The sequence below is a fragment of the Pristiophorus japonicus genome, chromosome 18, assembly GCF_044704955.1.
Source record: "Pristiophorus japonicus isolate sPriJap1 chromosome 18, sPriJap1.hap1, whole genome shotgun sequence".
Classification (NCBI taxonomy): domain Eukaryota; kingdom Metazoa; phylum Chordata; class Chondrichthyes; family Pristiophoridae; genus Pristiophorus; species Pristiophorus japonicus.
Genome location: NC_091994.1, coordinates 46,980,894 through 47,005,396, shown reverse-complemented (window position 1 = coordinate 47,005,396; position 24,503 = coordinate 46,980,894). Strand labels below are relative to the sequence as shown.

Below are 24,503 nucleotides of genomic sequence, written 5' to 3'. Positions count from 1 at the left end.
TGAAATAGAGCCATGGGAGCTTTCACGTCGAATTGGGAGAGCAGACGGGGCCTCTGTTTAACATCTCATCCGAAAGACGGCACCTCCGGCAGTGTAACACACCCTCAGCACTGCACTGGAGTGTCAGCCTAGATTTTTTATTTGTGTTCAACCCACAACCTTCTGACTCAGAGTCGCGAGTGCTATCCACTGAGCCACAGCTAATAAGTCCGAGATAAATCCATTTTTATCAACGGCCAGTTGGCCTATCTATTGGGTTAAAATAATGCCAGGAAAAAGTTGAGCGCCTACTAGTTACACTGTTGAAATGCATGAATGTCTATCCAATTAATGAGATTTGAATCATTTTCATTTCAAATGTTAAATTGTGAGCGATAGAGAATATCAAATTGCCAAAATAATGTATTGGCAGTGATGAATAGCAAATAAATATAAAATGGAGTCCTGCCAAGCAGAATGATCTTGGCATGATTTGGTTATATTTTTCCTCTGAATCTTCAGAATTTAAATATCATAAAAAGAATTTAAGTAAAACTCATTTTTTAATTGGAATTTTAATACAAAATAATAACTTTTATTTATATCGCGCCTTTAACATACTATGTTATTTTAACATAGTAAATGTTTCAGAAATGTGCTCCTGTGACTGCTTTCAACAAACCATACGCTGGCCATCCTCAGTGCGAGTGGTTGCATTTAATTGCGCTCTTCTTGCTGTTGCTGGATTGGGGATGTCACAGTTAATGATTTAGTCTGCCTATTTTTAAGCTGTGAATGCTTGGGTGAGTAGCTGGTAAAAGTCCCCAGAGTGTGTTTAACAGTGTTTGTTCATGTTACAGTTACATGTACTGTGGCAAGGTAGGATCTTTACGTGCTGTTCTGGTATGCAGCATTCAGAAAGTTTGTGTCGGGGGCAGTATGGTAGCTGCTCTACAGACTTATAGTAAAGTAACTTTTTAGGTTCGAACTGTGTGATTTGTCTAAAGTTTTCCAGCTTGGGACAGCGTACAGAAGTAATATGCATGGGAGGTGAGTTGTGTATTTTTGAACAGAAACCAAATCTTCGTTTTCAATCTTTGTGTGATGCACAAATTTATGTATTTATGCTTGAATTTGGCAAAAGAATAGTTGCTTCTACCCAGCTCCTCTTCCTCCAAGATTAAAAACAAGCCTGAGATCTCGCTTGATATTTTAAAATTGAAAACACTTACAAAAGACTCTGCCCAGTTTGGGATCTCCCTGTGCTTGGCACCATATCTGGTCCAATAGCCCGACTAGGCCGTGCATTCCCCAATATCAGGTGATATTTTTGAGTTAACTGCATGAAGGCGAAGATCGTCACACCAATGATTCCAATGGACAATGCAAATAGCTTTTCATGCTGTGTCTCTTACTGTAGCCTTTTCCTTTTCTTTTTGAGGTTAATTATTCCCATAAAATACATCATTTCTTGTTGGTTCAAAATCATTGCACTCTACTCTTAATTCAAATTTGCTTAATTGACAAACTGTTGACTAAAATTTTCTTTGAGCAGAAAATGCCTCCTGTGTTTTTAAATTGCTTAATTTGGACTACGGGATATGAGATTTTTTTTTCCAAGCTAAAACCTACTTTTATTTAACAGGAGTAGACTTTAGATCTATTTCCAACCATGTTTTACAATCTTGAGCTTTCAAGCTGTGAAACTTTAATTGTAGCTGTGTGAAGTTATATGGCTGACCTTCAACCTGAGGATCCCTGACCCTAAGAGCTAATCTGTTTGACATTGAATTTCTTAGAAAATTAAAGAATATGTTTGTTTCACTTGCTCTCTTCACCCCCACGCCCCCCCCCCAACTCCCGTTTTATTATTATTCTCCACCTTAAGGTCCCTTTCCCTTCCGCACAGGTAACTTGCCAGTGCTGTTGTCACGTGAGATTAATTGCCTTTCTGTTTTTATCCCTCTTTCCCTCCCATGTATGGCAGGAGCCTGGCCTCTGCTTGGTGCTACCCTGTGACAGCTGGGATTGAAGATTCCTCCATGTGTGGAATTATGGGCATTGAGCCCTAATTGTGTAACCCCATGATGTCTCCCATTGATTCACTAAACTGCTGCATCGCTTAAACCATGATTTATTTCATTTTAAGTGCAAGACTCCTACTTTCAAACTCCTCCTTTTCTCAATTCTTCCCTGGTTGGTACCCAGGGGTAGAGTTTCTGCTTTGGGTGCATTCAGCAATTTGGGCGCAAATTGTGCTCGTTTTCCGATGTAAAGTTATGGTTCAAATTTCCACACATTCATTTGCGTAATCACACACACAATCTTCCATGAACCACGCATTAAAAAGTATTCCTGGTTGTATTTAATTGCGACTAACCTGATGCAGTTTTATTAATGCAGCATTTTTAATCCGTGTCTAGTCCACCACCTGAGTAACCGGATTTAAAATAATTGAAAATGACTTTAAAAAAACTATACAGAACCATTTACTAGTTTCATTGGTAGACACTAGTCAATTACTTAGTAAATTAAATATTTTTTAATTAAAAACTTTTGAAAGGTGCATATTAATGCCCTTGCACCAAAAAAAAAATAATAAAAACAGCTTGATTTTAAGAGTCTCCTCGAAGGGCCTCAAACAAACGCAATTGGTGGAAACTCGCCATGCTCATTAACTCGATCTGGGGACACGGGCGGTTTTATGGGCTGAGCCAGATTCCAGCACCATGTTTTTAAAACTACCACAAGATTGTGGAAGCTCAACTTGTGCTGGATGTAAATCGTGCTTGAAATTCCTTGATTGTTTGCATTGATTTGGAGATGTTGGGCGAATTGCGCTGGTTTTACTAACACAACCTAGCAGCAACTCTACCGCCCTGTCTCCAACCCCTGCTGGTCGGTGTTGCTGTGAAACCAGCTATTGGGAGGAGCGTGTGAACCAGCCCAGAGTTTTGCTTTGTCCTCCTTTGCAGCTAAATTGAAGAGCAGGATGTTTGTCAGGGAGGCAACTATTTGTGGCCAAATGTACAAGTTCAACCACATTTGTTTGAATCCCATTGAAAATTGCACTGTGCTTTTCCTCTGCCTCTCCCCAGTCCCACCTCTGATATTTGCGTCTTCTGGGGGCAGCAGCTTCTTTTGGGGTGTAGTTCTCGGGTTCCAGCCTATCCCAAGTAGTCATTTTTCACGTGGGAGCTGGAGCCATCAGGGAAATCATAGAATGGTTACAGGTCAGAAGGAGGCCTGTCGAGCCCGTGCCGGCTCTCTAAGAGCACGTCAGCTCGTCCCTCTCCTCCGCCCTTTCCCCGTAGCCTGCAAATTTATTTCCTTCAGATACTTATCCAGTTCCCTTTTGAAAGCCACGATTGAGTCTGTCTCCACCACCCTTTCGGGCCATGCATTCCAGATCCCAACCACTCGCTGTGTAAAAAGGTTTTTCCTTGTGTCGCCTTTGGTACTTTTGCCACTCATCTTAAGTCTGTGTCCTCTGGTTTGTGACCCTTCTGCCACTAGGAACAGTTTTTCTCTTATCTACTCTGCCTAGGCCCTCACGATTTTGAACACCTCGATCAAATCTCAGTTCCAAAGAGAACAACCCAGCTTCTCTAGTCTATTCATTAACTGAAGTCCTTCATCCTTGGAATCATTCTCGTAAATCTTTTCTGCACCCTCTCTAAGGCCTTCACATCTTTCCTAAAGTGTGGTGCCCAGAATTGGACACAATACTCTAGTTGAGGCTTAACCAGCATTATATAAAGGTTCATCCTTGCTTTTGTACTCTCTGCCTCTATTTATGAAGCCCAGGATTCCGTATGCTTTTTTTAACCGCCCTGCTACCGTCAATGGTTTGTGGACATATACCCCCAGGTCTCTCCGTTCATGCACTCCTTTTAGGATTGTATCCTTTAGTTTATAATGGCCTCTCCTCATTCTTCCTACCAAAATGTGTCACTTTGCACTTTGTACAGTGTTGCTGAGCTCTTTGTGTTGATAACTTTGCTGGCTGGAATGATGTGTGTGATCTGGTCAATTTTACATTCGCACTGTACCGAGCGTTTAAGATTTGAGGCAGGCAGTTTGCAAAGTGTATTCGGATAAAAACCAGATGTATTTAGACTGGTGAATTGGAGTCGCTGTTGCTTTTCTGATCACTTTACAGATCTTGCATATAGCGGAATCAATTTTTAAAAAGATGGCAGGACAGTTCTCTTTGAGACTGAAGAAGACAACTGTTGTTTACCAAGGAAGTGAGCAAGATCTAATATCTCCGTGATCTGTTTTGAAAGCCGCCCAGCTGGCCAGTTCCATTTTATTGAGACTTTTGAATCTGTGTTTACCAAAGCGTCACACTGACCTCTAGTGGCAGTGGACTGGTATAGCGTGTCCCGTCACCAGGCTAGTATCAGCTTGGCAGTTTCGCGTACATGTGTAAAACATTCATGATTATGGACTAACCGGAACAATTGAAAATGAGGCTCACTAGGCTAATGACTAGCTTTGCTGAAAACTCAACTCCATTGAACCAGTTTGCTCAGTAGCTGCTCCTTAGTTCTTAGTTTTGCTCTATTATTTAAACAGAAATATATGGGAAAAAAGATGAAACTCAGTTATAATTTATAGTGACTGATTTTTGTTTCCAAGTGGCAGTGAAAGGGACACTTATTCTTTCAGTACACTCGACTCCTCTCACACACAGGTGCCCTTTTGGCATTGAGTTGTTGGGCTGATTTAAGACATCGTATTTCATGTTCCCACTCTGCTACATGATGTCCCACAGTTGGAAGGACAGGCAGGCTTCCTATTTCTGGGCCACAGTCAATGCTGCTCCGTAAGCGAGTGCTCGGAGTGGCACTGTATGAACTGTTCAGTCTATGCGTGTAAATTTCTTTTCCCAGCCCCTGCAAGTGTCTAATAATTGTACTGATGCTGATTGAGGTCTGCATCATTGAATGAGCATCCGCTCCTGCCAACCAGAGAGGATAGCTTGGGTTTTGGGGAGAATGAAGTGAAAGAAGAAAATGAGAGAGAAAAAACCCAAGTATGTAGTGAGAATGTTGATGTATCTTGTATTGAAATGAGAACTAGTCACCACTACTTTAAAAAGGTAGTGTTTGTAAAGATTGAGTGAAATAGAAAGATTGTTTGAGGTTTTTCATATACTGTGTAGTACTTTTGGTGGAAATGACTAATCCTTCTGTCCCTAGGCTTTAAATGTTGGTAGCACCTCAGATACATGTTTCCTTTCTTCACCAGTTTTGTTGCTGTCTATGAATTCAGTAACTTTGAATTAATTTGCCTTTTTTTTTTAACAGGAATTAGCATAACCATGGCATCGGAAAATCCAGGTCCTCCCAATCCACACTGCAAGATCATGACCTTCTATCCAACCATGGAAGAGTTCAAAGATTTTGCGAAGTATATGGCATTCATTGAATCACAGGGAGCACACAGGGCAGGACTGGCAAAGGTAACACATCCTATCCGTCAATTTGAATTATCTGGCCAGTGGCCATGTTAACTACTCGATCCAGTCAGATCTTGTTGATCCTAATACATTGTTTACTTGGTAACTGTTAATTTTGGAATCGTCAAATAGCATATTGAAGTAATGCAATGTTACAGCAAACCCCCCGCCCCCCCCCCCCCCCCCCCCATTCCTGCTCATGCTTGAAATGTGCAAGTAGGAATAGGGATTGTAGCGTGATTACCAGGAACACATGGCTTTAAATGAAATGCAATAGAGCTCCCTAATTGAGGGTTGCATGTTCTGGTTCCTGTATTGTGACTTTTTTAATGTTATATTTTGCAGTAATTTATAGTGACATTATTAACTGAATTGCTGATCCATTCTCGGCTTTTTGCTGCTGTTCATTCATGACCGTTTTCCCATCTGAAAAAAAAAGCTGCACCCTGAGATTTATGCCAGTGTCTTGAAATTAGTTTTTGCGTGACAATCAGGAATGGGAAATCAGTGCTGCTTCAGGAATCTGCCTCTTCCCAGGCGCTTGTGTTCTGTTCTGTAACCAGTCGATAGGAAAGCTTTGTGTGTCTGAGGTAACTTGTTCTCGGAAAGTAAAAAAAAGTCGCAGTGCAGGAAGCAGATATTGGAACGCTCAATTAAGGAATTGTATTGCAATTCATTTCAAGCCATGTGTTCCTGGTAATCATGCAACAACGCATGCTGCCTGATCTGCGTACTTCAAGTGTTTTCTATATTTATTTATAATAGAAAATGACGATAGGTTTTTAAATTCTTGAATTACTATTAGCTTCACTTTTAACAATTAAAACTGCGTATAAAAGGCAATAATATTGTGGGAGGGTGCTCCCTCTGGTGCTGACAGTGTGTCGGTGCTCCCTCTGGTGCTGACAGTGTGTCGGTGCTCCCTCTGGTGCTGACAGTGTGTCGGTGCTCCCTCTGGTGCTGACAGTGTGTCGGTGCTCCCTCTGGTGCTGACAGTGTGTCGGTGCTCCCTCAGGCGCACCATGATTATCTGAACCACTCTGACCAAGTCTCTGGGTACTTCTGGAAGATTGACTTGAAAGGCGCTGGCTGGCAATCGCAGAACACTGGCTTGCAGAGAGTGACCTTCCTGGCTTTACACAACTATCTGGGCCTGACCAAGGAGCTGTTCAATTGGGAGAGCCAGCCATCCCCTTAGTGTCCCTGTCCAGCATCTCCGTGTCCAGTCCCAGCAAAGTGGTCAAGCGGCAGCACGAAGATCATTTTGAGAAAGCGAGCAGAGGTGCTGATGTTCTAGCGCGCAGTTTGGAAATAGCAGCTGTTGTGATCCCACAGCTGATCTTGTTCAGATTAGCAATCATCATGCCTGAGCTCGACGGTGAATGTTGTTGGGCTATTTAGCCGCAGAGGTCATCACGCCTGATCCTGTCTTCCCCGGATGGCCACATGTGCCCGCAATACTGCAGGAGTCAGTGGGGCAGTAACCTGGAACATCGTGGGTGAAGGTGCGGCGAATGAGGGTATGGGGCCCAGACGTGCCGAGGGCACAGGGGTAGCACGGGCCAGCCCACACTGCGATATGTGCGCACTAAGTCCGTGCAGCAGAGCAGGTCTCCAGTCATCCAGGTTCAACCCTTGCAGCTGTCAAGCCCGTGTGGTGGCTGTTGTGCAACGGTCACCACACGTTTAAAAAAAAATCCACACACGGGCATCTTTCACCCCATCAATTAGAGTTCAGGACTGGAACATCGGGTCCTTCATTGATGCATTCTGTGAAGTCTTGTGGAAGCAAGTCATCCTCGTTCGAGGGACCGCCTATGATGATGGGCTCCCTCAACAAGGGGGCAGAAAATGCTAGTGGGAGTTGTGTACAGGCCACCAAACAGTAGTAGTGAGGCTGGGGACAACATCAAACAAGAAATAAGGAATGTGTGCAATGAAGGTACAGCAGTTATCATGGGCGACTTTTAATCTACACACTGATTGGGCTAACCAAACTGGTAGCAATGCGGTGGAGGAGAATTTCCTGGAGTGTATTAGGGATGGTTTTCTTGACCAATATGTTGAGGAACCAACTAGAGAGCTGGCCATCCTAGACTGGGTGATGTTTAATGAGAAGAAACTAATTTGCAATCTTGTTGTGCTAGGCCCCTTGGGGAAGAGTGACCATAATATGGTAGAATTATTTATTAAGATGGAGAGTGACCCAGTTAATTCAGAAACTAAGGTCCTGAACTTAAGGAAAGCTAACTTCGACGGCATGAGGCGTGAATTGGCTAGAATAGACTGGCAAATTATACTTAAAGGATTGACAGTGGATAGGCAATGGCAGACATTTATAGATCACATGGATGAACTTCAACAGTTGTACATCCCTGGCTGGAGTAAAAATAAAACAGGGAAGGTGGCTCAACCATGGCTAACAAGGGAAATTAAGGATAGTGTTAGATCCAAGGAAGAGGCATATAAATTGGCCAGAAAAGAGGCATATAAATTGAGGACTGGGAGAAATTTAGAATTCAACAGAGGAGGACAAAGGGTTTAATTAGGAGGGGGAAACTAGAGTACGAGAGGAAGCTTGTCGGGAACATAAAAACTGACTGCAAAAACTTCTATAGATATGTGAAGAGAAAAAGATTAGTGAAGACAAACGTAGGTCCCTTGCAGTCGGACTCAGGTGAATTTATAATGGAGAACAAAGAAATGGCAGACCAATTGAACAAATGCTTTGGTTCTGTCTTCACGAAGGAAGACACAAATAACATTCCGGATGTACTAGGGGACCGAGGGTCTAGTGAGAAGGAGGAACTGAAGGATATCCTTATTAGGCGGGAAATTGTGTTGGAGAAATTGATGGGATTGAAGGCCGATAAATCCCCGTGGCCTGATTGTCTGCATCCCAGAGTAGTGGCCCTAGAAATAGTGGATGCATTGGTGATAATTTTCCAACAGTCTATCGACTCTGGATCAGTTCCTATGGACTGGAGGGTAGCTAATGTAACGCCACTTTTTTAAAAAAAAGGAGGGAGAGAGATGGCGGGGAATTATAGACCAGTTAGCCTGACATCAGTAGTGGGGAAAATGTTGGAATCAATTATTAAGGATGAAATAGCAGCACATTTGGAAAGTAGTGACAGGATCAGTCCAAGTCAGCATGGATTTATGAAAGGGAAATCATGCTTGACAAATCTTCTGGAATTTTTTGAGGATGTAACTAGTCGAGTGGACAAGGGAGAACCAGTGGATGTGGTGTATTTGGACTTTCAAAAGGCTTTTGACAAGGTCCCACATAAGCGATTGGTGTGCAGAATCAAAGCACATGGTATTGGGGGTAATGCACTGGCGTGGATAGAGAATTGGTTGTCAGACAGGAAGCAGAGAGTTGGGATAAACCGATCCTTTTCGGAATGGAAGGCAGTGACTAGTGGAGTGCCACAGGGCTCAGTGCTGGGACCCCAGCTCTTTACAATATACATTAACGATTTGGATGAAGGAATCGAATGTAATACCTCCAAGTTTGCAGATGACACTAAACTGGGTGGCGGTGTGAGCTGTGAGGAGGATGCTAAGAGGCTGCAGGGTGATTTGGACAGGTTAGGTGAGTGGGCAAATGCATGGCAGATGCAATATAATGTGGATGGATAAATGTGAGGTTATCCACTTTGGTGGCAAAAACACAAAGGCGGAATATTATCTGAATGGTGGCAGATTAGGAAAAGGGGAGGTGCAACAAGACCTGGGTGTCATGGTGCATCAGTCATTGAAAGTTGGCATGCAGGTACAGCAGGCGGTGAAGAAGACAAATGGCATGTTGGCCTTCATAGCTAGGGGATTTGAGTATCGGAGCAGGGAGGTCTTACTGCAATTGTACAGGACCTTGGTGAGGCCTCACCTGGAATACTGTGTTCAGTTTTGGTCGTCTAATCTGAGGAAGGACGTTCTTGCTATTGAGGGAGTGCAGCGAAGGTTCACCAGACTGATTCCAGGGATGGCTGGACTGACATATGAGGAGAGACTGGATCAACTGGGACTTTATACACTGGAGTTTAGAAGGATGAGAGGGGATCTCATAGAAACGTATAAGATTCTGACGGGACGGGACAGGTTAGATGCGGGAAGAATGTTCCCGATGTTGGGGAAGTCCAGAACCAGGGGACACAGTCTTGGGATGTGGGATAGGCCATTTAGGACTGAGATGAGGAGAAACTTCTTCACTCAGAGAGTTGTTAACCTGTGGAACTCCCTGCCGCAGAGAGTTGTTGATGCCAGTTCATTGGATATATTCAAGAGGGAGTTAGATATGACCATCACGGCTAAAGGAATCAAGGGGTATGGAGAGAAAGCAGGAAAGGGGTACTGAGGTGAATGATCAGCCATGATCTTATTGAATGGTGGTGCAGGCTCAAAGGACTGAATGGCCGACTTCTGCACCTATTTTCTATGTTTCTATGTAAGAACAGGCATTGACGACGAAATTTCACACTGCCTTCAGTGCGCCAGTGCATCCTTTGGCCGCCTGAGGAAAAGAGTGTTTGCAGACCAGACCTTCAAAACGACCACCAAGCTCATGGTCTACGGGGCTGTAGTAATACCTGCCCTCCTGTATGGCTGAGACAGTAGACACCTCAAGTCGCTGGAGAAATATCACCAACGATGTCTCCACAATATCCTGCAAATCCCCTGGGAGGACAGATGCAACAACATTAGCGTCCTCGACCAGGCCAACATCCCCAGCATTGAAGCATTGACCGCACTTGATCAGCTCCGCTGGGCAGTCCATATTGTTCGCATGCCTGACACAAGACTCCCAAGGCAAGCGCTCTACTCTGAACTCCTTCACGTCAAACGAGCCAAAGTTGGGCAGAGGAAACCTCAAAGTCTCCCTGATGAAGTGTAACATCCCCACTGACACCTGGGAGACCCTGGCCAAAGACCGCCCTAAGTCGAGGAAGTACATCGGGAGGGCGCTGAGCACCTCTAGTCTCATCGCCGAGAACATGCAGAAACCAAGCGCAGGCAGCGAAAGGAGCATGCGGCAAACCAGTCCCACCCACCCCTTCCCTCAACGACTATCTGCTCCACCTGTGACACGGACTGTGGTTCTCGTATTGGACTGTTCAGCTATCTAAGAACTCATGTTAAGAGTGGAAGCAAGTCTTCTTCGATTCCGAGGGACTGCCTATGATGATGATGCTCCCTCTGGTGCTGACAGTATGTCGGTGCTCCCTCTGATGGTGACAGTACGTCGGTGCTCCCTCTGGTGGTGACAGTGTCAGTATAGCGTGCACACACATTAAAATGTATTGAAATATTTCAGTACATTTTTGTGTGCGTTTTTATTGGTCTGCAGACATGAACCCAAATGTTTTGTTTTTTGGTGAGGAGAAGGAAGTGCCACTGGCTGGAAAAGTTGGATCAAGGTGAAGGAGGAATGGCACATAGTGTATGTGGAAGGCGGCACAGAATAACCTGTTGCTGTGACATAGAATCATTGAAACTTACAGCACAGAAGGAGGCCATTCGGCCCGTCGTGCCTGTGCTGTCTCTTAGGCAGAGCAGTCGTGCTTAGTCCCACATCTCCGGTTTTTGTCTGTAACCCGCATCCTCAAGTACCTGTCCAACTCCCGTTTAAAATTATTTTAGGAATGTGCTTCCATATTTTCAGGTACAACATTCCCAATCCCAACAACTGAGTGGGAAATATTCTCTCCACATCTCCCCTTCAGATCTTTTGTCAATGATTTTAAATCTGTGACCTCTGGTTATTTACCCATTCACCAGAGGGGATCGTTTTTCTCTCTTTCAAAACCTCTCATGTTGATACCTCTTGGGCCACCCTGTTACCTCCTTTCTAAGGAAAACAGTCCTAACTTTTCCAACCTCTCCCCATAACTGAAGTCTCCTATCCCTGGTAATATCCTGGTAAACCTCATCTGCACCTTTCTATGGTCTTTATATCTTTCCTGGTGCAGTGCCCAGAATTGTCCACAATACCCCAGCTAAGACCTAACCAGTGATTTGTAAAGTTCTGCCATGATCTCTTTTTGTATTCTGTTCCTCTATTTATAAACCCAAGTAACCCATATGCTTTTTTAACCACCTCATCACCTTGCCCTGCCACTTTTAAGGATTTGTGTGCATGGACACCAAGGTCTCTTTGCTCATCTACACTTTTAAAACTTCGTGCCATTTAGAGTATAATGTCTTTCCATATTAGGTCTTCCAAAATGCATCACTTCACACTTCTCCGCATTGAACTCCTTCTGCCATGCTGCTGGTCATCTTCCCATTTCACCATCCTGTCTGTCATCCTGAAGCCTGTAACTATCCTCATCTCTGCTGCTGCTACTCAAATTTTGGATCATCTGCAAAACTTCCTTTTTTGGCTCTCGTTAGCTGATATTGTTAACTGTTCTCTTTCCTCGGGTACTGCCCACCTCTCCTTCAAATCTGTCGTCATAAGTCCTATCCTCAAAAAAATAACCCTTGACCCTACTGTGGTTGCAAGCTACTGCCCCATCTCCAACCTCCCTTTCCTCTCAAGTCCTTGAATGTGTTGTCACCTCCCAAATCCGCGTCCATCTTTCCTGGAACTCCATGTTTGAATCCCTTCGATCTGGTTTCCGCTCCTGCCACAGAACCAAAACAGCTCTCATCAGAGTCACGAATGACATCCTTTGTGACTGTGACAAAGGTAAACTATCCCTCCTCGTCCTTCTCGACCTGTCAGCAGCCTTTGACATGGTTGACCACTCCATCCTCCTCCAACGCCTCTCCTCCGTCGTCCAGCTGGGTGGGACTACCCTCGCCTGGTTCCATTCTTATCTGTCTAATCGTAGCCAGAAAATCTCCAGCAACAGCTTCTCTTCCCACTCCCGCATCGTTATCTCTGGTGTCCCCTGAGGATCGATCCTTGGGCCCCATCCTATTCCTCATCTACATATTGCCCCTTGGCAACATCATCCAAAAACACGACGTCCGTTTCCACATGTACACTGATGACACCCAGCTCGACCTCACCACCACTTCTCTCGACCCCTCCACTGTCTCTAAATTGTCAGACTGCTTGTCCGATATCCAGTACTGGATGAGCAGAAATTTTCTCCAATTAAATATTGGGAAGACCGAAGCCATTGCCTTTGGTCCCTGCCACAAACTGTGTTCCCTAGCCACTGACTCCATCCCTCTCACTAGCATCACCTTTGTGTCCTATTTGACCCTGAAATGAGCATCCGGCCACAGATCCGGAGCATAACTAAAACTGTCTATTTCCGCCTCCGTAACATCGTCCGTCAGCGTCCCTACCTTAGCTCAGCCACAGCTGAAACCCTCTTCCATGCCTTTGGTACCTTTAGACTTGACTATTCCAACGCACTCCTGGCTGGCTTCCCATTTCTACCATATGTAAACTGGAGGTGATCCAAAACACGGTAACCTGTGTCCTAAGTCGTGCCAAGTCCCGTTCAGCCATCAGTCCTGTGCTCACTGAGCTACATTGGCTTCCAGTTAAGCAACGCCTCGATTTCAAAATTCTCATCCTTGTTTACAAATCCCTCCATGGCCTCTCCCCTCCCTATCTCTGTAATCTTCTTCAGCCTCAACACCCGAAACCCCCCCCCCGAGATATCTGTGCTCTCCAATTCCTGCGCTCTTGAGCATCCCTGATTATAATCGCTCAACCATTGGTGGCCGTGGCCTAGGCCCCAAGCTCTGGAACTCTCTCCCTAAACCTCTCTAGCCCTCTTTCTTGCTTTAAGACGCTCCTTAAAACCTACCTCTTTGACGAAGCTTTTGATCACCTGCCGTAATTTCTTATGTGACTCGGTGTCAAATTTTTTTTTGCCTTTATAACATTTCTGCGAAGCGCCTTGGGCCATTTTACCACATTTAAGGTGCTATATAAATACAAATTGTTGCAAACTTTATAATGCTGCTCCCAGCACCAGAGTCATTTATAAAAATTAAAAAGGGTAATGGACCCACAATTGACCCTTGCGGGAACCACTGCAAATCACCTCCTGGTCTGGAAAAACATCCATCCACCAACACCCTTTGTTTTCCTGTCACTGAGCCAATTTTGCATCCATACTGCCACTTTCCCAAATCCATGGGCTTCCATCTTCTTAATAAGCCTGCTGTTGAATGCCTTCTGAGAATCCATGTATACAATATCGATTGCACTTCCTTGATCAACATTTTCTGTTACCTCATCAAAGAATTCAGTCAAGCTCGTCAGACGCCATTTGCTTTTAACAAATCCATGCTGGCACTACTCCTGTATCCAATGGGGATTGAAAGATTGTGACCAATCCATCTCTTATTTCTACCGTTGCTTCTTTCAGCATCCAAGGATGCATTCCATCTGGACCAGGTGACTTACCAACTTTCAGTGATCTTTTCTGTACATCTTTTCTACCTATTACTATCATTTCCATAACTTCCCTCTCTTAGTGTAATCTTCACCGAATCCTTTGTGAAGACAGATGCAAAGTGCTCATGTAATACTTGAGTCATGTCCTCTGTCTCTACACGAAGATTTCCCTTTGGATCCTTAATAGGCTCGTCTTTTTCCCTAGCTAACATTGCCAGGAGAGGCGCACATAATTCTGAATAATGTTCCATTTGCTGTCTTCCAAGAGCAGAGACATTTTCTTAATTGTGACCAAATAACCTTTGTATTTGTTGCCTCTGCCTGGGTTTTGAGACCCTGCTTCACTCTCAGTCCACAGCTCATTGATGCACGCCCTTGGTGTGAAATAACTGCAGATTTATTTGGCTAAATGTATGCACTGTGCTTTCAGGTCATTCCCCCCAAGGAGTGGAAACCGAGGAAATCATATGAAGACATTGATGATATGACCATCCCAGCTCCAATTCAACAGGTCGTGACTGGCCAATCTGGGCTTTTCACGCAGTACAACATTCAGAAAAAATCCATGACTGTTGGGGAGTACAAGAAACTGGCTAACAGTGAGAAGTATGGGAACCCTTTTTTGTTTGCTTGTTTCTAAACTAATGTGTCAAAAAACCTGCCAGAGGTAAGCTCGAATTGAGATCTAGTTCTTGCAGTAAAATTGAAGCAGTGGAATGTTGAGGGACCAGATGGTCACAGTAAGATTTAAAGGTACAAGTCAAAAATAATGATTATGAAAAGACAACATTTGAAGGAGCGCAGCTTGAAGTAAAATAAATTAACTGGGCAGTGTCGCTGAAACCTCAGTTAATGGTGCACTTGAAAAATTATTATGTGGAGTTTATGAGAAGTATACAGAAGACTGGTCATGAAAGTAAAAGCCCATGGGATCCAGGGCAAAGTGGCAAGTTGGATCCAAAACTGGCTCAGAGGCAGGAAGCAAAGGGTAATGGTGTTTTTGTGACTGGAAGGCTATATCCAGTGGGGTTCCACAGGGCTCAGTGCTGGGTCCCTTGCTTTTTGTGGTATATATCAATGACTTGGACTTAAATATTTGGGGGTATGATTAAAACGTTTGCAGATGACACTAAACTAGGCTGTGTGGTTGATAATGAAGAAGAAAGCTGCAGACTGCAGGAAGATATCAATGATCTGGTCAGGTGGGCAGAACAGTGGCAAATGGAATTCAATCCGGAGAAGTGTGAGGTAAGGCATTTGGGGACGTCTAACAAGGCAAGGGAATACACATTAAATGGTACGACACTGCAAAGTGTAGAGGAACACAAAGGGACCTTGCAGTGCAGGTCCATTGATCCCTAAAGGTAGCAAGCCAGTTAGATAAGGTGGTTAAGAAGGCATATGGAATATTTGCCTTTATTAGTCAAGGCATGGAATACAAGAGCAAGGAGGTTATACTTGAACTGTATAAAACACTGGTTAGGCCGCAGCTGGAGTACCGTGTGCAGTTCTGGTCACCACGTTACAGGAAAGATGTGATTGCACTGGAAAGGGTGCAGAGGAGATTTACAAGAATGTTGCCTGGACTGGAGAATTTTATCTATGAGGAAAGATTTGAGATACTGGGTCTGTTTTCTTTGGAACAAAGGAGGCTGAGGGGAGACCTGATTGAGGTGTATAAAATTATGAGGGGCCTGGATTGAGTGGATAAGAAGGACCTGTCCCTTGGCAGAGAGGTCAACGACCAGGGGACATAGATTTAAAATAATTGGGGGGAGGTTTAGAGGAGATATGGGGGGAAATTTCTTCACCCAGAGGGTGGTGGGGGTCTGGAACTCACTGCCTGAAAGGGTGGTAGAGGCAGAAACCCTCACCACATTTAGAAAATACTTGGATGTGCACTTAAAGTGCTGTAACGTACAGGGCTATGAACCAAGAGCTGAAAAGTGCTGGATCGGCTGGCGCGGACACGATGGGCCAAAATGGCCACCTTCCATGCTGTAAATTTCTATGATTCTATAAGAAAAGTAAGTATTAGCTAAAGAAGCACTGTACTAAATGGATGATAAGGCCAATTAAAATGGAGGGGATGGTGGGTGCAGCACGGACTATGCAAAACAAAGGATGCACTCTGGGAAAAGCATAGGAATTTGCTTGAACACATTAAAAGAAATATTAATAGTGCAAGCAACACCCCAGAGAAGAATAAAATTAAATATATTTCAGTATAATGCAAGAAAAATCTGAAAGTATTATTGCAGTAAACGGTTATTAGAGAGGAAATTGGAACTCTCAAAGATTATACATGACTGTGAAATTAAATAGTAAATAAAAAAAATATATAAATTAGTATTTCATAGAAGTGTTAACTAGACAGAATAATGCTAAATTATCAAATTTTTGTTATACACCAGATGTCCTAGACTGCAGGAATTTGAGTTACTTGATGAGTTACAACAACAATGTGCAATTATATAGCGCCTTTGACGTAGTAAAACGTCCCAAGGCGCTTCACAGGAGTGTTTTAAGCCAAAACAAATAAATTTAAGTGGAAATTAGGACAAATAAATAACCAGGGCTAGTCAGTATCGAGCATAGATTGCTGAAGACCAAGGAGGAAATCTGTGGGATACTGGCTGTCTCCATCGTAATCGTTGGGCACTGATATGGTTCTGCAAGAAGCAATTCTGTGACATTGGTGCCCCACAAACAGCAATGAGATTTGAACAACAGGATGACCTCTTGAGCAATATTGGCCCGGAAATTGGGATCCGAGGCTTCCTGCAGGTGGACACCTCCAACTGAATTTATTTTTACGGAAATAGCTGGTGGTCCAGGAGGAATGTAGACTTGCAGTCCGAGGCTGCCCCTCTCAGCCCAGCGTACGGGTTCTCACATCCCAGGAACATAAGCGCAACCTGAGATCACGTGGGCCTGACCACCAATGAAAATGGAGTATTCTCATTGATAATGGGAGCTCCGTTTGTACGAGCCCCCATTACTATCAATGAGAATACCCCCCAAAACACAGAAACACAACACAATAAATTAAAAAAAAACACCTCTCATATCTAAAATTAATTGAAATTGAATTTAGTTAAATGTTTTAGGCACAATTAATTTTAGAATTTTTTTTAATATGGTTCAATAGGGGTGAAAATAAACTTGCCTTAATGAATAGGGTTTTTAATACAAAAATTAGTGATAATTAAATTTTTCAATCTTTTAAAACGGTTGCACTGCCAGGCAAATAGCTCAAATCTCTGCGTGCGAATGTCCTTCTCCCGGGGATGCGCGTGATCTGTCAATAGAAACCGGTACTTGTGAGGCCTCTTAGGTTTGCTGAGGGATGTTGCCTTTGTTCATTTAGTGCCATGGAATCTCTAATGTCCAACTGAGAAGGGTCATGGGACCTTAAGTTTAATGTCTCATCCAAAGGATGCACCTATGGCAATTACTCGCTCAGTTGGTACTGAATTTGAGTATCAGCCCAGATTATGTGTTTAGATCTGGTGTGGAGCTCAAACCCTCATTGACTTGAGAATATTGCAGATAAAACAGACGCTGAAACACTGATGTGGCTTGCTTGGACTTTCAGAAAGTTTTGCTCTGGAAAATAAACTTACTCAGCTGAATGGATGGTCTCTATCTTTGTGACAAATCTAAAGCCTGGTAGAGCTTGATATGATGAAACCAGATCTGGTGATGGATGGCTAAACCAGTTGTGCATCAGATATGCTCAAGTTTGTACTCCTTGGATCAGAGGGGGTAAAGTTCAAAGCAAGCCACATCAGAGAGAGTTTTACTGTCTGTTTTATCTAATATTCTCAAGTCAATGAGTTTGGTTAAGCAGGATTTTCCTTTTCTAAATTCATACTGGGCAATTAAGTTATTACATGCAAAATTACAGATGGCAGGAGGTGCTGGTTGGCGTAGAGGTGTAGTGTATCATGAGCCCAGTCGTTCGAGTGGCAGAGGTTCTGGTGTCCGCAATATTAAACGAATATGACGACAATTATACAATACCAATGGACCACCAGCCCAAGAGATGCTTACTCTGGCTCAGATGGCTGTGGGTGTAGCAGGGGAGCAACATAGATGGGAGACTGTGAAATTTCACCTACTACCGAGAACTCCAAAAATAATACGGGGTAAGGATAGGAAAATGGGATTAGAGTCGGTAATTCCAGTTGAAGAGTTGCAGCTGTCACAGGCGTGATGGGCTCATATGTGGTGTCATTTCTATGGGGTCAAGTTTCGGCCTGAGTTGCTCTTATTTTTTTGGAGCAACTGGTTTAGAATGGAGTATCTTAGAAATTGCAATTCTCGGCATTTAGTTTGCTCCAGTTCTAGTCAGTTAGAACAGTTTCATTTTGGAACAGATTTTTTTTTTCAAAAGGGGGCGTGTCCGGCCACTTACGCCTGTTTTGAAAGTTTAGGCAGTGAACACTTACTCCAAACTAACTTAGAATGGAGTAAGTCTAGATTTTTGTACGATCAGAAAAACCTTGCCTACACTTTACAAATCAGGTGTAGGGAACGGGAGGGGGGGGGGGCGCGAAGGGAAGTAATTAAATTCTACAAGCATTCAACAGTCTTACTTATACAAATAAAGAGCCATCCTGACTAAAAAATTATAAACAAAGCAAAGGCAAAATATTGAATATTCCTACCTGTGTGAAGCAGCAGCAGCCTTCGAGCTGCGGTGCTTCAGGCAGGCCTTCCTTCCCTGTAGGAGACGGGCGGCGTCAGTGACTCGACGGCAGCCGAAGACACAGCAATCAAGCAGCATTCGAGCTGCGAGGGAAGCTGAGGCCATTCGGCCACAGGATAGGGGCAGCGGCAGTTGCTGACGGCGGCCGAAGACACAGCTACTAAAAGCACTCCTTTAGACACAAAAAAATCACCAAAATTCAATCCCAAGCCTTTCCAGGGGTCCACGAGACAAATCTTTAAGTCCCTTTAAAAATGGCCGAGTGCCAATATTTTTGGGCTTACTGCGCGTGCGCGCTCCAACACGCATGCGCAGGACTGCCGGCACGATGTTGCCTCATTTAACTTAGCCCCGTCCCCCTCCACTTGCAGTATCGGCGCGACTCTGTGGCTCTGTCCCCCGCTGCTGTGTGCGCGCCACACCAAGCTCCCAGGGACCAGCAAGGAGCTGGAGCATTAAGAGGTGTTTTTCTGTCGCACTTTTAGGCGCGAAAAGCGGCCCAAAACTTGACCCCTATGATGCTGAATGTATAGAACCTTTGATAAGCCAGTAACATTTGCTCGGATGTTCAAAGGTACTTCTGCCTATTGTTTCATTCATTTCTCCTTCCTCAGTTTCCCCTGTATTTAAGCCCATAGCAACTTTCTTTTGAAAAGCCAGTGGAAAATAAACCTGTGATCCTTCTCTTTCAGGTATTGTACTCCACGCCATATCGATTTTGATGACCTTGAGCGCAAATACTGGAAGAATCTGACATTTGTGTCTCCCATCTATGGAGCTGACATCAGTGGTTCTCTGTATGACAATGTGAGTCACGGTGCACTTTTGAAGAGCAGTTTTAAAACAAGTCTTGGTAGTTTTCCCATGAGTTTAGTCCTGTGTGTAGCAAGTTATGAACTATTGTGCTGTGGAAACACCTTATTTGGAGCACTGATTCCTCTTTGCCACTTGGGCTGCCATGCCTTCTCTCTCCCCGAAGTAAGGTGGCAACATCCTGGTTTGTGTCCCATGTGAATTGTGATTTAGATTTGAGCCATGCAACTTTTCCCGGAATTCAATCAGCACCTTGATTCTGAGGATTGTTATTCAGCCCGCAGCAGTGATCTGTTCCTCACTGTGGCAAGGACGAGCAGTGGCAGCTTACCCACAGAAGCCAACAGTAACTGTGCCTGGGCTGGACCAGGACTACTCTGTCTTCTGACCCATGACTGTACAGAATGTGAGGGGCAGTAAAAAAAAGCAAATATAATGAATGAAGGGGTTACTGCTAATTTTATTTGAGGCCCGTGAAGTGTAATGTGAATGAACAAATATTGCAGCCACTTTGAATCTCCTGACTTGTCGAGTCAACTTCTATAATAGCAGATACTCAAGGTGATGGCCAAGCTGCTGAGAATTATTTCAGCACGTTGGAGAAAAAAAATAATGGAAATCTAAAATAAAAAATAGAAAATGCTAGAAGTACAATATCTGAAATGAACAGACGGGTTATCTCTCTGAATCGTGGTCCATGCCCAAAATTGAAGAAGGATCTCCACCCAAATTGATAAGCTTCTGTTATCTTTGATGTGCTGATAGGCATGTTGTGTGTTTTCAGCATTTTGTGAGTTAAATTCACCCGTCAGCAAATGATATTTTATGTATGCAATCAGACATAACAAATCAGAGTGGATAAAGAGGTATGTACACACCTTGGGCAAGTAGAGAGCGACAATATCATACTCCAATTAGTAAAACTACCCATGGCCAGTTGATGAATGATGGTTTTGAATGTACAAGATGGCGAAGGGGTTGGAAGGAGAGACTTCAGATCTCGCTCCACAGAACCACCCAGTGGTCAGAAGCTGCAACTACGTCATGACAATTGACATAGTGTCATTGAATGAGAATGATGACAAAGGAATTTACAAATGTAAATGTCGATCAAAATTTTGTGATCAAAATTTTCAACAGCATCCCTTAAGAGTTTCAATATATAGATTGTTCTAATATTGTGGTTCTCAAATTGTTTCGGTTGAAGGACCTCTTTTCAAATGCATTAGTAATCACGGACCCCCCCCATCTAAATTATAATACTATAAACACCTTAAACAGTTATGTTTTTGAATGTAAAGTTTATCAGTGTCCTGTTAAAGGACTTGCATGAAATGTTGCCAGGGCTTGCCGATATAGTGAACATTGATGTGATTGGTGATGAGAAAGCTGTTATCTTCCCTTCGGCTGAAAGGTAACCCGACACGTTCATGCCTGTTGAATACTTCACTGCATGAATACTTCACTCCCTGCTCTTCCTGGAGTGGGATTAGGCTCCTGTTGGGAACACGGCACACTGTTTCAGGTGTAACCCTCCAGCGCCCGCTGACTCACTGCACAGTTGCTGAGTGTTTCAGGGTTTTTTCCCCTCGACCTCTGCAGTTTACTGGCCTGTCTGTGTTGGATATCACTGAGACGCTGCCTGGTGCACAGCATTTCTGCCATCGGGACAGCGCCAGTAACTAGGACAGCGCCTTTAGTCTGGGTCCAGTCACCGGCCCGGCTGTCGTACTCAGTGAATGAAGCATAGCTTGATCGTAATTCCAAGCCCTTGGACACGGCTGGCACCTTCCTACCCTCCCCCAGCCCCAGCCCTGCAAATCCATTCCCGGTGTCTCTGGGAGCCCTCTCGCCTCCTCTCTCTGGATTTTCAATGTCCGAGGCTCCATAATCCAGTTATGAGTCTGTTTGCAGAGCTGTGTCGGCCTCCGTGCTCGCCCGCCGAGCGCTTACCAGTGTCTCGCTGTGCGAGTGCACCAGGCCCCGGGGCTGACATACAACTCTGGACTGCACCGTCCGAGCGGATGAAGGAAGGCACTGCCCGTACCATGAACCTCCTCCCATATGGTGACGTCGCCACTTCTTTTGAGTCAGTTGCAACACAGGCTAAATGCTGCATCTAATTTATTTTCTGTTGAGATTCAATATGAGCCATTTCCTCCTCCGAGTTTGCTACAAGGCTCGATGATCTGAGTTAAGATTGCAGCTTTACTAGCAGCTTTGTACTGTGGAGTTCCATTAGTGTGAGAGTTCCATTAGTGTGAACTGGCTTATAGCCACATATAGGACCATTTAACTATGTAGCTAAGAAAAGTTTCATGCGGCGGGACAGATTTGGATTTGGACCTGGATCAGAGAGATGGAAGAATGTGTTATAACTAATTAGTCACCATTCCATCAAATACCATGTATAAAATTGATCTTGTTCTATCAAATTCTTAATTAAGCAAGAAAAAAATTGAAAGCACTGGGTTCCTGCTGGCTCTCAATGTTCACAAATCCTCAGTGCTACTCACAGTTGGTGAGCAGAGAGTATTCGTGTCGATTAGAATTCTGTTGTATTAAGTGGCTATTTTACCTCTAAATTTTTTGGTCCTCTTTTTCTCCTCTCTCCGCCCCTTGTTCAAGTTGTCATTTCTAATGTGTGAATTTATAGTGTGTGTGCTGGCAGCCAAGCCTGATCCTACCCTCACTGGCACTCTCACAGATGCGTTTTGGCATTGGGATCACTGAATAGCAATCATAAGACTGGGGAACACTGGCTGATTTTTCTCTTCCTAGGCTCGAGACACTGAGGCGAATTGTAAGCCCCCTACTTACACCAAGAATGTGATGAGGGAACAAACCAGTTAAGGTTCACACATGAAGAGTGGCCGAGTGTGTATTAGACACGCCTGAACTGCGCTAAAGCTACAAGTGCAGAGATAAAAAGGGATTTGTTGGCTTGTCGCTTACCTGGGCTGATGAATCTGTCACTTTCAACATTTTTTGAAATGGTTTTGTAGATGCAATCTAGACCTTTTCTGCGAGATGAGACGGGGCCCTTTTTAATGTCAAGTCATTGCTTTTTGATCGAGATCAAAATGTCAATTTTAATTGGTATGGTTACAGGAGACCTGGGTGAGAACAGTTACTGTAGGAATACTGTTGCACTTGTGTTGGTGTAGATTTGGATTCCCTCTTGTTTCCTGGCTGAAAAGCAGATGGAGCGCTGTTAAGATTGACAGATCTCCTATTTAATTCATGGCCGTCCCTTCAGGATGGTTTAAATTATTTCTTCTTCAATCCTTAAGAGATTTAGGTACAGCAGAGACCTACACTGCTTGTACACACCAGCACAGCTGTTCTTTCCCTGAACTTGAATCAGTCGTATATATATTCCCTCGAAATATGATATGAATAATTGGTTTTAATTATTACTTTGACTAATTTTGTTAGCCTGCAATTTTTTTTAAGAAAATGAAGTTATTATTACTTACAAATCTATTAGTATTCCTAATGATCTTGTTACATTAGATCTTGGCTGCGAGTATTGCAGCACCTGAATATTAGAGTTGTCAGTGGGGATACTTGGAAGTTAACAGCTGCTTTTTACAGACACGTGGATTAGGACAAGTTTATTTTTGCAAGGATATGTATGCAGTGTGAGCATTAATGAGATTTTAAAGTATATAATAAATATTCCAGAACGGCTGACTTGCCCTCAATTGTAACTTTTTCCTCTTACCCTTCATTATAGAATATTGAGGAGTGGAACATCGGAAATCTCAACACCTTACTGGATATGGTGGAGCAGGAGTGTGGAATCGTGATTGAAGGTGTGAATACTCCATACCTGTACTTTGGAATGTGGAAAACCACGTTTGCCTGGCACACGGAAGATATGGACCTCTACAGCATTAACTACTTGCACTTTGGGGAGCCCAAATCCTGGTACGTACAAATGTTGCACGATCAAGTTGAATTGGCAAACGTGTTCTTTCCCAAAATGACAGCGCCCGCAGCTGACCTTGAAGAAAGCTGCCCACAAAGATATCGCGATCTCTGTGGCAAAAACTTCAGCTTTCTTGACCTGAATTTGATTGTAGCGCAGTCAAAAGGGAATCCCCAGCATAGAGCAGCAGTGATGTCATCAAGCTACCGAAGCAGCCAATCCCATTGGAGCATTCTCAGACAGCAAACAAAAAGCATTGATTATTAATTCACTTTGTAAAAATGTTTAGAGAGCGAAATAACAATTGGAACTTACATATGGGGTTAAGGTAGAAGCTGAAATATCAAACAAACTTTAAAAAAAAATTAAGTATTTTTTATTATTTTAAAAATCACTAATTTATCATCATGGAGAAATTTGACACTCCACAAATAATAAAATTAGTTTTTCAAGGCCATAAACAGTTGTTCAGCAGCCAAATGATCTTATTGAAGCCATGACATTGAATGGCGGAGCAGGCTTGAGGGGCCAAATGGCCTACTCCTGCTCCTATTTATTATGTTATGTTTAAAATGCTGATTTATTTAAAAAAAAAACCCAGTTACCTATTCGAACAATACTTAATATTTATGGGGTGTTTAACAGCGATATTAGAGGGGAAAAGCTTAAGTTTTCATCAGTTCAACTGACTTCACTGAGTGGCGGCTCTGGGGAGTTCCACAGCGCAGACTGTGACGGAGCCGAGAATGACTGACTGCAGCGTCAGGATTTCCGCATTTGTCTGCGCATGCGTTAAATCCTGACGTTATGGTCCATTTCAGAGGGGTAATGACAGCGAACACTGACAGCTCACTATCATTACCCACCGCAACATCTGGGCCATGAAAGCTCAGGACTGCCTGGTTTGCATCTAATGGATAGTCAAACTGGGTACAGAAAACCTGTGCAATGGAGACTCATGGTCCAGCTTCTGGGAAATGTACCTTATGAGAACTAAACCTATTATCAGACCTCTTAACAATCTCCCATCACCAGGACCCCCAAAAAGTTCTGCTTATCTCCAATCTCACACCCAAAGGAGGATAGTTGCTTGATGGCCATTGGATAGGTAGGAAGCAATGGTTTGAGGTTACACTGGATAAACAGCAAGGACCTGGAACAGCTCGGGTTGGCACAGTAAGCAGTGCAACTCGCCATGAAATATCTGTGCATTGACATCATCCCG

At 43.7% G+C, this 24,503-nt stretch overlaps 1 protein-coding gene across 4 annotated transcripts in view; it reads left to right on the top strand.

Annotated features, from left to right (window-relative positions):
- kdm4b (lysine (K)-specific demethylase 4B) overlaps positions 1-24,503 on the top strand; it is a 555,684-nt gene that overhangs the window by 115,414 nt on the left and 415,767 nt on the right. For all 4 annotated transcript variants that reach the window (XM_070859945.1, XM_070859943.1, XM_070859944.1 and 1 more), the window contains 4 exons: positions 5,295-5,449; positions 14,248-14,423; positions 19,224-19,338; positions 23,084-23,277. In XM_070859945.1, the coding sequence (XP_070716046.1) occupies positions 5,309-5,449; positions 14,248-14,423; positions 19,224-19,338; positions 23,084-23,277 (626 nt within the window). In that variant the 5' untranslated portion in view covers positions 5,295-5,308. The remainder of the gene's footprint in view (positions 1-5,294; positions 5,450-14,247; positions 14,424-19,223; positions 19,339-23,083; positions 23,278-24,503) is intronic.